This window comes from Callionymus lyra, chromosome 6 (genome assembly GCF_982586985.1).
Source record: "Callionymus lyra chromosome 6, fCalLyr1.hap1.1, whole genome shotgun sequence".
Lineage (NCBI taxonomy): Eukaryota > Metazoa > Chordata > Actinopteri > Syngnathiformes > Callionymidae > Callionymus > Callionymus lyra.
This window is the reverse complement of record NC_141823.1, coordinates 23626001-23643489: the sequence shown is the minus strand read 5'-3', so window position 1 is coordinate 23643489 and position 17489 is coordinate 23626001. Positions and strand designations below refer to the sequence as shown.

The 17489-nt window shown below is 44.8% G+C and overlaps 2 protein-coding genes across 5 annotated transcripts in view; both read left to right on the top strand.

Annotated features, from left to right (window-relative positions):
- The first annotated feature begins 3337 nt into the window (after positions 1–3337).
- On the top strand, positions 3338–12348 carry htatip2 (HIV-1 Tat interactive protein 2). Of its 3 annotated transcripts, none has more exons than XM_087794333.1 (6): positions 3338–3500; positions 9860–10049; positions 10142–10249; positions 10777–10914; positions 10990–11051; positions 11861–12348. In XM_087794333.1, exons 1-6 carry the CDS (start codon positions 3376–3378, stop codon positions 12075–12077), a joined length of 840 nt encoding a protein of 279 aa, XP_087650459.1. In that variant the 5' UTR covers positions 3338–3375; the 3' UTR covers positions 12078–12348. The 3 variants fall into 3 exon arrangements, with proteins under 3 accessions (XP_087650459.1, XP_087650461.1, XP_087650460.1); XM_087794335.1 differs by lacking the exon at positions 3338–3500 and adding an exon at positions 5307–5667; XM_087794334.1 differs by lacking the exon at positions 3338–3500 and adding an exon at positions 5307–5964.
- Positions 12349–12820: 472 nt separating this feature from the next.
- The window catches only part of prmt3 (protein arginine methyltransferase 3), a 48214-nt gene continuing 43545 nt past the window's right edge, over positions 12821–17489 (top strand). The window contains exons 1-8 of one of the 2 annotated variants that reach the window (XM_087793334.1): positions 12821–12860; positions 13067–13190; positions 13427–13509; positions 13591–13640; positions 13765–13870; positions 14707–14860; positions 15202–15343; positions 16202–16267. In XM_087793334.1, the coding sequence (XP_087649460.1) occupies positions 12821–12860; positions 13067–13190; positions 13427–13509; positions 13591–13640; positions 13765–13870; positions 14707–14860; positions 15202–15343; positions 16202–16267 (765 nt within the window). Of the gene's footprint in view, positions 12870–13066; positions 13191–13426; positions 13510–13590; positions 13641–13764; positions 13871–14706; positions 14861–15201; positions 15344–16201; positions 16268–17489 lie in introns of both variants that reach the window. The other variant, XM_087793335.1, reaches the window with a different exon arrangement.

The window sequence follows — 17489 nt, the reverse complement described above, 5'->3', positions numbered from 1 at the left end:
AACAGCCTGGAAGGATTTCTCTCCTCTGGTCCTGAACCATGTGCGAGGAACCATCAGTAGATTCTGATCCACATACCTTAGAGCCCGAGCTGGGGTGTAAGGCTGGATCAGATCACTGATGTAAGGAGGAGTCTGACCATGAATAGATCTGAAAGTAAGAACCAGAATTTTAAAATGGATCCTGAAAGAAACTGGCAGCCACTGAAGAGTTTTAAGTATCGGAGAAATGTGAGTTCTTCTACTAGAGCTGGTCCGAATTCTTGCTGCAGAGTGCACTGTATCAACTGCAGGCGAGACCGCTCCTACTTGTTTGGTTGTTAGGGTGTTGATACCTCCTGGAGTCCAGCAGTGAAGGTTAGGACCTTATCTCTGTAGGCTATCTCAATAGGAAGTGGCGTGGCCAGAGGAAAGCCAGGAGATAGCTCTCAAGATCTACATAAAAAGGACCCTGGATTACAGATAGTTGAGGGTGACGAAGGGCTATGTGGCGCAATCCAACAGATGAATTTGAACTGATATGTGACGTTAGGTAGTCAACAATATACCAACTGTTTCAATGTGACCCACTTTTTGTTTGTAGGTTTGAGAAAAAAAAATAAAGCTAGAAGGCAGTCCCAGCAAATCAACAATGAGTGAATAACAGTTGGACAGTGGCGAGGAAAAGACGTACAGAAATCTCGAGCAGAACCAGACTCAGGGCAGGGGTGGGGGGCACCTTATATAGGGTCAAAGCTGCTCCACCCTGTCACTTCATAAGGTCAACTTTAAAGGTGGCTGTGTTTCTGTTGCGTCAAAAACCTTGATACCACATACTCCTGACAATGTATGGAGTTGGAAAACAGAATACAGTGTTTAGTTCATGTCAGCTATTATCTTCTGTCAGGTTCAGATTTTTTTGGAACAAAACTATTTGATGATTTTTCTGTTGTTCAACTCTTCCCCCTGCAAATGAAATTGATATGTAAAATCGTTTCCTAATTTTTTTTTCTAAAGATGCTGAGAAAAATCCGATGTCAATACGTTTAACACTAGGAAGATCAAAATCACAGATGGTTTTTAAACACTGTTACGGATTTTTGGTGAATCCTTAACGTACACTACCACCCATGACACATCATAGAGTTAAAAAACGTGCAAAAGAGCTTCTGAAAACTTGCCTAAATATACTTCTTATCATGAATAGTCATTTGAATTGCTTAAACTTCATATTATTTTATTTTTCGCCATAGGAGTAAGTTGGCACTCTAGGGCTCAGTGAGTGCGTAATAACTGCTTAAATAAATGTATTAATAATTAGTCAAAAAAACAAATTACTATATTGGACTGTTTCCAAATATTAACAAATTATATATATATTATTATATATTATATGTACAGCTATATAATGCACAGATAAATAGAAGTTGTGAAACGTCCACTGAGCCAGCAGGCCAAGACTATTGATTACTAGTAAGGAGCAAAAAGAATAAATTCAAACCATGTCTTTATGATCCATATGTTCCTAAGTGCAAACTGATCAATGCTCCTACGCCACTGACAACCATTGGCATTTCCACCTCCAGCCGTGAAGCTCTAAAAGGGAAATTGAATCACGTTCCTACCACGTAGACATATGCCAACTGACATCTACTTCCTGTCAGATCAATGCATAAGACAATGACTCTACAGGTGCGACGGACAGGAGCTCAGCAGCTTCACTCCCTACTGCTGGGCCCAATTAGCACCCACGGCTCTGGGACAAAGAAACGACATTTCATTTCAGCAGAGTGCCAGTTTAAGACCTCTTCTCTTCCTCCCTGACTGTGTTTCTCTCTGTCTTCTACTGCTGACATCTTTCAAGGATCCTCCCTGGCGCCGCCGCACTCTCTTAGAGTGGGTCGATATCTTACGTCCAGAGCGTCAGGGGTGTTCAAAACATGAGGTGTTGATGAATTCATTGCATCTGACTGGGCCTGCTGTCATTGTGAAGAGGTTTTTACTAATGAAACCCCCTGCAGGTTTGAGAAAAGGCAGAGACATTTTCAGATTCATTCTCCTCACCAATAACAATATTGCATCCCCTAATATATGATGCAAACCTTTATTCACTTTAATTTTGGACAGTTCTTAGCCCCTTTTCCTGCTAAATAATGTAAGGTATGGAAATATCTATGACAAGCATACAGGAAATAAATATTAAATAATATTTTTAGAAGTTAGGGGCCTGCGGTATGTTTTGTTTTGTTTGTATTTTTCTTTCTTTTTTTTCTTTTTATTTTTGGTTTTGGTTCTGTTTTTATCTTTTCTGTTAATTATGAAGTAAGTAGAAGTATGTATCTTTACAGCTTTTAATATTTTTTATGAATATATATGTTTGACTGTGTATGTGGATATATATACTTTTATTTTTACAGCTGCAAAAATGTTATTTCCCTTCTTCTGTTAAAGCACAATTAAAGCACAAAAAGCAAAAGAAAGACTAATATGAAATTAAACCTAAGTATTTACTTTTTAATTTATTGATCCCTTACACTTTTATTTTGTTTCACTAATATTGTTCTTTATTGTCCGTTGTGTCCTTTGAATTTATTTTCATTATATGTACAACTTAATTTATCGAATATTAACTTATTGCATATCTGTTTCAGGGGTTTTAGAGTGATATCATGAAGCGGTTGCTAGTCTATTAGATGACACAAAGAGAGACAAATCAAATATTAACTAACATCTCTGTGTCTTCTGGTTGTGAGGGGGACATTGGAGTATCTGGAGGAAACCAATGCATGTTAAGTCCCACATTTAATTCACTCTTCTATTGTAGTGATGATTAAATATCCCGAACCTGTAACACACCAAATCCCTCTTAATTTTGATTGTATTAGTTGAAAGTTAAAATTCAACACTTGTATTTATTAGACATAATAATAACACATGTTGGCGATTTGGATAGAAAACTGAAAGTACACAATTATAGCAGCAGAGGGCAGTGTTGCTCAAAAATAAATGGCCACAGTCATCGATAAATGTAGTCTAAATTTTTCACGGGACGATAAAAAATGTAAGCAGTCTTGTACAAATAAGTATTAACGATTGATTATTTTTTGGTAATAATTTTATATGTGTCACAAATTGGAGCGTACAGATGTGAATCCGGCGCTACGACGATGCGCATGCGCAAATGTGCACCCCCGCAAAACAGTGACAATTTGTTTTTCCTGTGCCTCAGATTTATTTATTTATTTACTTTTAAAATTTTCGTGATACACGAAGAAGTAAAAACACAATTTTTCACCGTTCATGGATGCATATTTATTTTCCTGTGTTTTGTGTTTTCGTGGGCAGAGATAGTGGAGATACTTCCTCCAACCAGGAAGTGTCCGTCGGTCTCTGCTCGGGATGTTTGCAGTGAGACTGCTGGGCTCAGCTTTAGGAACAACCACTGGATTTCTCACCCTCCTGCTTGTTGTCATTGCAGCGATTTTAAAATTCTTGGACGATCCCGATCCAGTGCAGTTTAACAGGTAAATAACAGAGAAGGTCGAAGAGAGCAATCGTCACTTTAAAACCGATCGTAGCTGTAAAATATGACATATATTTCGTTTAACACTTTATTTATTACACGTATGTTGTGTTATTATTGGTCCAACCGAACTTTACGTAGAACCTAACTCAAAATAGAAAATATTACGCTAAATTTAGCAGCATGTTCTGGTCATTGGTGCTCCGCCCTCCAACGGCTTCGCTATGGGTTTACCCCGAGGCACCGCCTCGTCTCTGAGAAAGCTTAATGAACTCGCCACCCAGCAGGGGGCAGTACCTTCCTATAAAGGCTGGCAGCACCCGCCGCACTTTCTCCTTTTTCAACTCAGCGAGAAAGCTCCTGACAGTGGAATGTAATGATGGCGAATGAATATTGAAGTGAACCATGTGTGCACGAAGACTCCCTGAAGAGGAGACACACATGTCTGCTTCGTTTTGCCTAGAGGCCCAAATCACACGGGATGATTATGTGGCCTTCCGAGCGTTTCCCACGGCTTTTGACAGTGTTGGGAAGCGTTCGAGGTTTGTCGACCCACGCCGCCTCAGATTATGATTATGATCAACACAGGACTGCCGTGTTGTTTAAAATAACAACACGGCAGTCCTGTGCGCTGCACTCGACAAGCTCACGTTCCAACGTGTTGGGCCCTGATGAGTCGAGCTGAGTCGTCCATCGGTCATGAACAGATGTCGACGAGGAGGACGACTGGCTCGCTGCATGGAGTCGACCATGGGGTATGCGAGAGCGATCAGGTGAGTATCTCTTGCAGGTCTCATGGCCCTCCTGCAGCACTCGACGGGTTCACTTGAGGGGTATTAGTGTGCATGTGGCTCCGCCTGTGAGTGTGACGTATTCACAGGCGTCATTAGAGACTTTCGCCGCTAATGCTAAGCTAACATGCTCCGCCGTTCATAGACGGCGAGAGTTTCCTCTCAGAACACAGTTCGGAGGAGGTTTTAAACCCCTTCGTCCGGGTCATACCGAGACTGTAATAACGGAGTCTGTCCACACGAATGAAGGGCAGACTCAACCATGTGCTTTGTTTCCAGATAAGCAAATGTCCACGAGACCGGCTTGATCAGCTGTGTTTACTTCACTTCCGTGTTGACATGCGCTGACGGGGTTTGACCGCCGATGAGCGTTGTCAAAAAAATCCCGGCGCCATGGATGACGTCACGTTGGCGGAGAAACGTCATGGATGACGTCACGTTTGGCGGAGAAACGCCATGGAACGGACGCACCATTGAGAGGAATGGCCCGGCAGGAGGCGGCGCAGCTCCGCCATCACCTGCATGGGCGTGATGACGAGGCGCGACGGGGATACGCGGAGAAGATCCCGTTCGTCGGCCTGATAAGCAAATGTCCACGAGACCGGCTTGATCAGCTGTGTTTACTTCCGTGTTGACATGCGCTGACGGGGTTTGACCGCCGATGAGCGTTGTCAAGAAAATCCCGGCGCCATGGATGACGTCACGTTTGGCGGAGAAACGTCATGGATGACGTCACGTTTGGCGTGATGACGATGCGCGACGGGGATACGCGGAGACGGAGATCCCGTTCGTCGGCATCATCATCTGGTGCTGGGGGGAAGCGTCACCAGAGACCAGCCACCCCAGCAGCACCAACAACATCGGCAACAGCGGCGGCGTGCGACGAGTGAGCGTCGCCAAGATCCGCAGCGCGAGCCGGGGAGCCAGCAGCCGCAGCAGAGTCGACGGCCGAGGGCTCCTCCCTCTCCCTATTCATTCAAGGGAATGTGTCGGGAATAAAACAAGAGAACGTATGACGTTTCTGTGGTTCGTTCTGAGAGAGATGTTGGTAGCGTGCATGTGTTTCCGCCTGTGAGTGTGACGTATTCACAGGCGTCATTAGAAACTTTCGCCGCTAATGCTAAGCTAACATGCTCCGCCGGTCATAGACGGCGTGATTTTCCTCTCATAACACAGTCCGAAGGAGGTTTTAAACCCCTTCGTCCGGGTCATACCGAGACTGCAATAACGGAGTCTGTCCACACGAATGAGGGGCAGACTCCAACCACATGTGTTTTGTTTACAGACGAGCAGAGGTCCGCGAGACCGGCTGAATCAGCTGTGTTTACTTCCGCGTCGACCAGCGCTCGTGCCCGACAGAGCGTGACAGCTGATGAGGTGAGTGGAACTTGTCCGGACATGTCTATGTTAACCGGAGGTTGTTCCTTCCCCCACAGCGCTGTCTACAAACACTGGCACCGTGGAGGACGTCACGTTTGGCGGCGGAGAAGCGCCATGGAACTGACGCAACCTGGTGTTTTTACGCGCGAGTTTTTTCGCCGTTCTGAGACCAGGCGAGGGCGAGGAACTTCCGTCCCGTCTGGTCGATCAACTGGAGAGGTGCGTGGCGGTCGGATCTCACGAGTGACGAACAGGTCGGGACCGCCAGCGGGGCTGGAGAATGTACGGGACCGGGTGAGTGATGCGGTGCCGACGCGCGCGCGACCTAACTCACTTCAGCTCCGGGTTAATTCTCCAGCGCTTTCCTCCACATCGCGGGTTTTGTCAGCTCCGGTGACACTAAGAAGTGCTCAGGGAGTTGGGAATACTTCCGGGGGGGGGAAGGGAACACGCACGACGCGCATCTGAGGTGTCTCACGCGCACTTGCGCGCTTCTCCCACAGAGCCGGCTTTTATGTATGAGAGTGGGGGTTCTAGTGAATCCAACTCGAGTACATGCTCTGTGGATTCAAGAGATAGAGACGCGGCTTGTGTGATGCCCTTTCGTCTACGGCCCGTCCATGGGGGGCGGGCCGGAGGACTACCCAATGTTCGCCAGGGCTGCGGTTCTGACAGAACATTATTCGGCTTGGAGTCGCCTGGTTTTACTTCTAGGACCCACTTGGCTGGGGGGAGTAATCAGGCGGGGCTATGCGCTACAGTTTGCCCGTCAACCCCCGCGTTTTTCAGGGATTCTCTGGACGCGTATGGTGGAGCAGGAGAAACTATCCTGTTTGAGAAACGAGGTGTCTACTCTGCTGCAGAAGGAGGTCGTAGAACTGGTCCCTGCAGCCGAGATGATGACAGGGTTTTACTCCCGGTACTTCCTCGTGGCGAAGAAGACCGGGGGTTGGAGGCCCATTCTGGACCTCAGCTATTTGAACAAGTTCATAGCTACCCGCCCGTTTCGCATGTTGACGGTCAAGAAACTGCTTTCAGGTGTATGTCCAGGAGATTGGATGACATCTATCGACCTGACCGACGCGTACTTTCACATACCGATAGTCAAGAGACATCGAAAGTACTTGCGTTTCGCCCTCGAGGGTCGGGTGTTTCAGTACACTCGACTTCCGTTCGGCTACTCTCTGGCACCCAGGACCTTCACCAAGTGTGTGGAAGCGGCAGTGGAGCCTTTGAGAGTGAGTGGGGTAAGGATCTTGACCTATCTGGACGACTGGTTGATCCTTGCCAGGTCAGAGGCAGAAAGTTACGCTCACACACAGAAGGTGTTGAGCCATATTGCCACCCTGGGGTTCACAGTGAACCTCAGCAAGAGCGCTCTGACTCCAGTTCAACAGTTAGTTTACCTGGGGGTACTGTTGAACTCGGAGGAAGGATACGCGTGCCTCCCGGACGTGCGTATCCAGCCCATTCTCCGACTGACAACACAGTTGCTGGAAGCTCGGTGTCACGTGACAACAGCAGGCACTGTTATGTCCCTCCTGGGGCTCATGGCGGCAGCCCACACGGTTGTTCGGCTGGGCTTGCTGCACATGAGGGAGCTTCAGAGATGGTTTGGTCGTCTCAAGCTAGACCTCAAGCGGGAAAGAGGTCGGAAAGTGCGCCTTCCCGCTCGGGTTTTGCAGGACATCCAGTTCTGGAACTCTCACGCCAACCTCAGGCGGAGAGTTCCATTGGGTTGCGTCCTTCGTTACACTCAAGTGTTCACAGACGCTTCCCTGACAGGTTGGGGAGGCACCTCGGGTCAGGCCTATGCCAGTGGGGTCTGGAGCAGTCCGGTGCTCAGACACATAAACTGGCTAGAGCTGAAGGCGATTCACAATGTCCTGCTTCACCTCTCTCCCCAACTGTCACAGTCCAACGTCCTAGTATTTTCAGACAGCTCCACCGCCGTGGCGTACGTAAATCGCCAAGGTGGAGTCAGATCCCCAGCCCTTCTGTGTGTGGCAAGGAAGATTTGGCTGTGGGCGGACTGTCACCTGCTTTCGCTCAGAGCCCAGCACGTCCCGGGCGAGCTGAATGCAGTAGCGGACAGACTGTCGAGGGGGGCCGTCCAGGACGAATGGGGTCTGTCCGAGGCAGTGGCAAGCGAGATCTGGTCTCGATTCGGTCACCCGGTTGCAGACCTCTTCGCCAGCAAGGAGAACTTCAAATGCCCTCTTTGGTTCTCCCTCAGGGCTTCGGACCGCCCCCCACTAGGCGTGGACGCTTTAGCCCATTCGAGGTGGCCGGTCGGTCTGCTGTTTGCCTTCCCTCCTCCGCGGCTCCTTCTCCCCCTGATTCGGAGGACGAGGCGGGGGGGGGGCTGAGGTTAATTCTAGTGGCACCAGACTCCCCGGGGGCGCTCTGGTTCCCAGAGCTGGTGCGCATGGCGGTCGGGGCCCCGTGGGCCATCCCTTGGGGCCCCGCTGCCCTGTGTCAGGCGGGGGGGGACACTGACAGCGCCCCCGGTGCTGGGCCGGCCTCTCAAGGTGTGGCTCCTGCACGGGACGAGCTGATCGGGACCCTGGACCCGGACGTTCTCCACACGCTGGAGAACGCCCGGGCCCCATCAACACGTAGGCTTTATGCCTCAAAGTGGGGGATATTCTCCCGCTGGTGTTCAGACAGGTCCTTGGACCCCAGCTCTTGTTTGGTCTCCGCTATCCTGTCTTTCCTGCAACTTTTGCTGGATAACGGGCGGACTGTGGCGACACTGAGAGTGTTCGCATCAGCCATAGCGACGAGGCATGTCGGTTTTGAGGGTGCTTCGGTTCGCGCCCACCCTTTGGTGGCGCGTTTCCTGCGGGGTGCCTGCAGGCTTCGACCTCCTGCAAGGCCTTCCAGCCCTCAGTGGGATCTCCAGTTGGTACTGGACTCTCTCACAGGGCCGACCTTCGAGCCTCTTGACCAAGTCCCACTGGATATCTTGTCTTTCAAGGTATCGCTCCTTCTGGCACTAACAACCACGAAGCGAGCAAGTGAGCTTTGTGCCCTCTCCATTAGCCCTGAGTGTCTTTCCTTTGGCGTCGAGGAGTCTTCGGTGTCTTTGCGTCCTAACCCAGCGTTCCGCCCGAAGATTCTGAGTTCCTTGTTCCGGGCGACGACCTTCACGCTGCGGGCCTTCACCCGCCGCCTCACTCGGACCCGGGTCAGGAGCGTCTCCACCTGTTGTGTCCAGTGAGGGCGTTGGCCTGTTACTTGCGGCGGGTGGCCGAGTTTAGGCGCTCTGATGCCCTTTTTGTCTGCCACGGTAGATGCCGGCGGGGAGAGGCGCTCTCCCCCCAGAGGTTCTCTCATTGGGTGAGATCGGCCATTATCCGTGCCTACCGAGCAGCGGGTGGATCCGCTCCTAGCGGTCTGAGGGCACATTCCACCCGTGGCGTGGCAGCCTCAGTGGCTCTTTTGCGGGGTGTGGCAGCAGAGGATATCTGCTCTGCTGCCTCTTGGGCGTCCACGTCTACCTTCGCTAAGGCCTATCTCCTCGACGTAACGGCGGGATCAGTAGCTCATACTGTCTTGAGCGCTGTTGTGCCCCCCTCAGGGCCCACGGCTCAAGTGGGTTTGGACCCTGGGCCGGCGGGGCCCTAGTGATGCTGCTCCAGGAGCGGCGTCCAGCTGGGGGTACATTTATCCCGTCAGGCTTCGCCTTTTGGGTAAACCCATAGCGAAGCCGTTGGAGGGCGGAGCACCAATGACGCAGAACCCCTGAGTTATCTATTATAACCTCAGGTTCTGCGAGTTGGTGCGAAGCCCTCCAACCTCGTCGCCCAGCGGCCGCCCTTCTCGCTGAGTTTTCAGTTGGAGAAAGTGCGGCGGGTGCTGCCCGCCTTTATAGGAAGGTACTGCCCCCTGCTGGGTGGCGAGTTCATTAAGCTTTCTCAGAGACGAGGCGGTGCCTCGGGGTAAACCCATAGCGAAGCCGTTGGAGGGCTTCGCACCAACTCGCAGAACCTGAGGTTATAATAGATAACTCAGGGGTTTGCTGTACAACTACATTTGAAAAAACAAAATATTATTACTATTTGGTCACAACATTGACTCAAAACAAGCAACATTGTGTGAAACAAATTGAATCATAATACTAAATTTATCTTTGTTCACCTCAAACTGTGTTTGAAATAATAATACATAACTCTGTGATACTCAGGATGGCGGATGACATGAAAACCATGGAGGAGAACTTCCGGCAACAGAACAGAAGTTGCTTCATCCTCGGTGCGTCTGGTGAAACAGGGAGTGTGCTGCTCCAAGATCTGCTGGAGCGCAACATATTCTCAAGGATCACTCTCATTGGCAGACGACAACTCACGCTTGAGGGCAAAGGACAGGAAAATCTGGTGAGCGGGGACGAATCTTCTGCTTGTCGTGGGCACGTTTTGGGGTTTGAATCACTCTTAATGATCGAAGGTTCCCTTGGTTCTTCCTACAGGTGCAAGAGGTTGTTGACTTTGAGAAACTGGACGATCACGCCTCTGCCTTCCAGGGCCATGACGTTGGATACTGTTGCCTGGGAACAACCAGGGCAAAAGCTGGAACTGTGGGTTGAACTCTATTACTATATTGGTGGGATAGTGGTTTAGTTCAAAAGTCAAAATGGTATATTTAATGCTCATGTTATTAACTGCTGAATCATTAGGAGTCATAGTGTCTCCAGATTGTAAAGTACACTCAGGCTTCTTAACTCATGAGCTGTAGTTTGCTAGAGTCATTTAAGTTTTCGCTGAAGAAGGAGGGATTTAGATGTGCGGACATGAATGTAGATAAAATACTGTAATATTAAACAAATGTGGAAAATGTAGTTTAGTGATACACACCAGCTACAAATTAAACATCATCAGGGCTTTGTATGTTATTAAACAAATAGTTTTTGTTGTTGTTTATTTAAAACAAAATTAGAAGTGAAGTCGGCATTAACTTAATTCTAAAAGAATAGAGAATAGAATAGAATAGAAAGGCTTTATTCATCCCCAGAGGGGAAACACACTTTCACAACAGCGCAGTTGGAAGAAAATAAAGTGCAAGGAGAAAGAGAGGATTTATATGGTGTGTTTTTTTTCTTTTCAGGATGGGTTCATTCGTGTGGATCATGACTATGTCCTTAAATCAGCAGAGTTGGCAAAGGCAGGTGGTTGCAAACAGTTCCACCTGGAGTCTTCCAGAGGAGCTGATAAAAACAGCAATATGCTCTACCTCCAAGTGAAGGTTGGGCAAATGCATTGAAGCGCACGTCAATCTCAGACGCATCAATACACCTAAATATCATCATTTTCTTTTCAGGGGCAAGTAGAAGCCGATATCGAGGCCTTGGATTTTGATAGATATTCTATTTACAGACCTGGGTAAGCTTTTCACGTCTATTGGAAATGATTGTGACTTCAGATCAAAGCAAACTACCAAAAGAACTGAGGGTTTTGTAGCATAGCTTCCATAAACACTCTCTCTGGAATACCATGGTAATGTTAAAGCAAATTAAGTTCAAAGTGCTTCTCGGTAAAGACTCACAAAACATCCAAGTTCAGATCCCAGTGCATCTTTCTTGGTCACTGTCTTGGAAAGCTGTAGTCAAATTTAATTCTTGTCCCTAAAAAGACCCTTTTGAGTTCTTTCTCCTCATAATGTAGAAACTCATACTTAATAATGAGAAATAAGATAATGTAGATTTACCAACCTTTCTACTTTGTGCAGAAGCAGTTGCACTAACTCCATTTACTGTCAAGTTTCTTAGATTTCGACTGTATTTCTGTAATCCAACTTTCTATCTAACTATTCTTTTGACATTTACTATTTCGATTAGGAATAATGTGTGAAGTTCTGATTTTAATCACAGCAACTGGTGTTCTGCAGATCAATAAACCACAAAACAGCAACAGGTGATGTTGGTTGTAAATGAATACAGTGAAAATTGAGACATTTCACTATGGTCTACAAGTAAGCAGTGAGGGCCTAAAATCATGTTCCTCTAATACTTAAATAGTTAGCCACTCTTTTAGAACACAGAGCCATGACTTCCCCCAGAAAGCTTTTAAGTAACTGATATCCCAATAAAAAAACCAACATCATCACTCGCTGTCAAGCTCATTCTATTAGCTGTAACGTGATGCTGTACACAGACAAATCAAACAAACAATGCTCTCTCTTGACTCAACAGGGTTTTGTTAGTGGATAGACAAGAAAGTCGACCTGCAGAATGGGTGGCCAGGAAGTTCTTCAGTGCCTTCTCTGCTGTTTTTTCCACATCAATGTCCATCCCTATCCAAACAGTGGCCAAGGCGATGGTGTCAAACACTCTGCTCCAGCCTGAGAAGAAGATGGAGATCCTGGAAACTAAAGCCATCGGTGCTCTTGGGAAGAGTGCAGCGAAATAAGAGGAAGTGAACCACGAATGTTTAATTTTAAAACTTGCATTCAGCCACTGCCATAACATTTGCTTGCAACAAACTCATCTGTTTTTCAGTTGTTTTAAACATAGGTTTGAGCTATCACAAGGATCTACTGCTTGCCGTTTGTTTTTCTCAGGGGTTTAAGTAAATACGAAAGTTTTGAATCATCACAAATATATACATTGGTGCAGATACCCATTGATATGTATTTATACAAAATTGCTCATCTTAATAAAAATATATAAATATATTAAAATGGCTGGGCCTTTTCACATCAAGTTTTTGTCTTAAATTATTAAAACACAAACATGTGCCATTTGTTCTTTGTTTTTACTTTTAATAAGTAACAAAATATTCTCACTTACTTAAATTGTCTACCCGAACCAGCACAAAGACATATTTGCTTGATATAAAGTCGATTTTTGACCAGCCACAGAACTATAAACTTTTTTTTTTTAACACAATTAAAAATATGTACGAAAATGCTTAACGTTTACACACGCATGCGCATTATAACGCTGCCGTTTTTAAACAATAATTGAAATGAATAAATCATACATACATTAAATGAAATTATATAATAGCGCTTAAAAAACAATTCCAGGCAACATGTCGCGTCTTAATAAAAATGGACTGTTTAATGGTGACATCTAGTGGTACAAGTGTGAAGGTGGCGACGTCGAAGTCTTATTACGTCAGCAACGTCACCAACGTCCCCCGGAAGTGCAATGAGACGCGGCACCATCATGGCGGAATACACAGACACACGTGAGAGAAGTAAATAATAACTTTAATTTCCTGGAGCTTATTTCAAGCAAATGCATTCAACGGGTTTAATAGTCACAGGGTCTCAGTTCGCGCCGATATATTTAATCGATGCAACGAGGCTCGTAGAAAACATTGTTTTTTAAAAAACTACTATTTGTCTGTTTACTTATTATGTACTTACTTGTATATACTTTTGTTCTGTGTAGTAGTCGATGGATGTGCAGACTGTGATGACATGCCCGAGCTGTCGGACGGTGATGAAGAGGAAGACGAAGATCTGTGGATGGAGGAGGACCATCAAGAAACTGTTACCTGTTTGTTCTGTGACAGGTGAGTCAACAGCAAAAGTATTTCGTTTTCAGTAAATCAAAATAAAAGTGTGAAGAAAAGTACTCTCCTGCGTACACCTTTTTCTTAATCTAAAGAAAACTAGTAAGAAGGAATATCCACATGGTTGTTTATTTACAATCTAATTAGTTATTGTATATCACACTAACTTATTGAATAATAATTTATGATGACATCTTATTGTTGTTCTTTGTAAAATGCATTTTTTTTTTGTCCAGGAGTCTGATCTCTGTGGCAGCAACACTGCAGCATTGTTCTGAAGTACATCAGATCAACCTGGTAGACATGATAAGAAAACATAGTAAGTCTTTTTTATCCCTCCTCCATAATGTTGATTCATCACTTTATTTGTTATCTCATTTTACCCTCGATTCTGTTCCAGATTTAGACGACTATAGTTACATCAAGATGATCAACTTCATACGTTTTAAGGTGAGTTTAATCCTGTCAACTAACACTTGTGATTTCTATGCTTTATCCTCTCGTAGTTTATCTTGTTTACTAATATTTAATTTCCATAAAATGAACCTATTTATAACTTTTTTCATTTTGGCAGAAATGTAGTGCCTCACAACTGGCTGGACTTTCTAGTTCTCCATCACCGTGGGAAAGTGAAGAGTTTCTTCAGCCTGTTATCCAAGATGACGCCCTTCTTCAGACAGGTGCTAGAGTCCTTCAACTTTGTTATTACCTGTGTGGAGGAAGAACATGACGTAAACAAAAAGATAATTGGTGGATACATGGATTTATATTACACTATTATTTACTTTTTATTTATTATTATTATAATTATTAACTTAAACAGATTTTTGAGAGGGGAGCAATACATGTTTATTATACATTTTTGTGGCTGTTTGGTATTTGAATGATGTTAATCAGACCTGCTAGCAAAAACCTTTCAATCACCAAATTAATATATTAAATGATTTATTAAAAATATATTTGTGCACTTGGTCATGTTTTAATGACAAACATCCATGTGTTGATCATTTATGTATTTCTTACTTCTTCTAGGTCTGTAATGTTCTCCTTTTCCCTGTTTTTGGGGGTAAATTTAGGTTAGCATCTTGAACTTAAAGAAATAATCTTCTTTTGGTAAATACGCTTTCCTGAAGGTAAATCTGTTTGGCAGCAAAGTTATAGAAGTATACTACTAGTTGGTGTCTTTTTCCAGTATAAATAGTTTTTTGGAATTGGATATTTAACTTCCATTGTCAAAAACCATATACTTCCATTTATACAGCATTTCTATGCTATGGTAAAATGACCATAAATGTAAACTTATTTAGATTCTATATAGACATATTTGATTAAAATGTATTTATTATAAAGTGTAACAAACTAATGCAACCGTTTTATGCTTTCGTCGCCCAATAAATAAGTCACTTTTATATGCTGTTTCTATTTATTTTATGCAATTTAAGTTCCCTTTAGGCCCAAAAAAGAATTTACTAACATAATCTAAAATATTCATCTTTCTCATCGTCTGTCCCTCAAGATCCAGAAGAGCTGTGTTGCTTGGAGACGTCACCCCAAAAGTCCGTTGGAGATTCAAACGATGCTGTGCTGCGAAGAGCAAGAGCAGCCGAAGAGAGAGCGTGTCTTTCAGAGAAAGCGCTCGCGAGAGCTATGGAGGATCTTCACAAGCTCAAGTGAGTGTTACTTCTGCTTCTTCTGCTGCACTTCACCTCTGTTGCCACTGGGGGGACACACCATTGCAGCAATATACGGTGGAGGGCCATGTGAAAGAAGTTTGAAGAAAGGGATGGGGAAATTCCACTGCAGTGCTGTGTTAAAGTAAAAAAAAGGGGGGATGGAAGGAAAGGGGGCAATAAGGGAAAATTACAGAAATGGTGGGAGGGGAGTGTGGCGCGAGAGATAAATGCTTCCCATCTCCTCCATTTACTGCTACATCCTGCATGAAGGTTGTGTACGCTGGTGTACTTTCTGGTGGCCACGTTTCTAAATGTAAATCTCCCTCATGTTTTCTCAGGCTTCTCGCTCAGGGTCTGGTTCTAAACACAGACGCCAACAAAAGCAACAAACTGGGAGTTGTGGCCGAGCTGCGAGAGGACGAGGACGAAGCCTATTTCAGCTCCTACGGACATTACGGCATCCACGAAGAGATGCTGAAGGTCCGAGCTAGCAAACAGAAAAACGCTCTCATTAATATCCCAGGAGTCGCAGTCGGTCTCTGCATAGGCAGGTTCATCAGCAGGCGCTTTGCTTGAGGGATTTCAATGTAGCTGCAAAATGGAAGTGATCATCTTTTACGCACACGTTGATACTGAAGACGTTTTTTCAAAGTGACAAATCGGCAAAACGTGTCGAGCGCTCAAGTGAGACGCCTTGATTGCTGCTGAAGGCGAGTGGCAGAAGAATTGAAATGAATTTTAACACTCGTGAAAAGTACAACACTCATTGTGTGTGTGCGTGCGTGCAGGTTAGTGTGAGTCTGGAAAAACTGCAGTGCTTTCACATAACCCTGATTGGTGCTCAGCAGAGTTGCGTTCTACGTGTGCGTCAAACCAAAGATCTTCACTCCTCTGACGTAGTAGCCGAGGGTGTGAGAAGATTTGAAAGTGGATAACATCTCTTGTAACTTTTTCGCTTGATTAATACACGACAGGACAATCCAAGCTACTCATTAAGTTGAACTGATGGCTCTTTGTCTAAAGTTTTTAACTTGTTTCGTTACGGTCATGTTCTCCTTCGATTAGATTGTGGATAGATTATTATGTCTGAAGAGAACTTGTTCAAGGTTGTCTTCAGCTGAGGTCAAGTTCATTTCACTTAAAAATCTGCAAGTCTGCTCTTAAATAAAAGGAAGTGAAATTTATTTGAATTAAAGGCAAATAGATCTTTAATTTATTATGAAAAACTTAATTAATCTTTAACAGAAAGCGTTGAATTAATAAAGAAAAAGCTTAATTAAGTGTTGACTTACAATAAATTTGAACTGTATTTTAATAGTAATCTGTGTTATTTTGCAGGATAAGGTACGCACTGAGAGCTACCGGGACTTCATGTACAGCAACCCCGACGTGTTCAGGGACAAGGTGAGCGACGCCCTCGGATGAAGGCATGTGTTATCTGGTTCTACAAACGGAGAAGACCATTAATAGTAACGCGCCTTTTTTCCCTGTGAGACATTAATAAGGCGATGCCGTCTGATTCAAACCGGAGTGACTTTATTAGCACCCTTGAACGTCAACTGCAGAGTGCTGATAACAACACAGTCATGACCAACCCCCCCTCTCTGATATTCTGCCTCTTTCTGATCTGGAACCACTGGCCTGTTTCATGACCATCCATTACACGTGGGGCAGTTGGATAGTGGCAGGATGATGGTGAAGGGGAGGGGGGGTTGTGGTGATGGGAGCGTACATTATCCCTGTCAACACAATTGTTCTCTGAAGGAAACTGTCAGCGACAGTAGTGGAAAACATACAACAAACAAGATATTCCACTTCCAGCTGGTGTGAGAGGGAATATGCTTGAAGTACCAAAGCGCTTGTGTTTCGTCAGCAGCGTGCAGGCGACCCTCTGTGAACCCATAAAGGCAGTGCGATGCTGACGGCAACGGTAAAGTTAAATGGAGAAACCGGCAGCAGTATAGAAAGACAAGTGTGTATACACTGCAGCTGTGCAGTCATTTAACACAGACATAGTCAACTGTAACCTATTGAGAACCCGAAATACTGCGGAGGCCATTACAAAGTTAACAACACAACAACAATTATGAAAGAGAAAGTCAGTTGGTGGAAGCATGAAAACTCACTTTGAGTCTTTCTTTATCAGACATAATTCATCATAGTAGTTTATTTCATTCATTCATTTATGTTCTTCCACTTTTTGCTGAATGCGGTTGAAGAGGCTACAGTCACAGCTAGAAGTAATAGTCTCTGTTTCTCATAATGTTCCCAAATTCTTTTTTTTTCTGTCCCAGATTTACCCAACAATATATAAATAAATATATAAGTGTTGTATTCTTATCATGATGAACATAACTTATGCAGACTAATTTATTATCATGTTAACATGGAAGAACGTTTCCTTTAATTATCCATATGTTTAATAATAAATGAATAAAATAAATATATTTTTTCATTTGTAGTTGCAACACATTGTCATATTTATTTCATCGGGTAAGCATGAGTCGGCATGTTCTCTGGCCTCGTACTGTTATTTTTGCATAATCTACAGTGAGCAGTTGCCACACACTACATGTACATCTGTTAAAAAAAAAATAGATAAACAATGTTCTCTGGGCGGATCTTC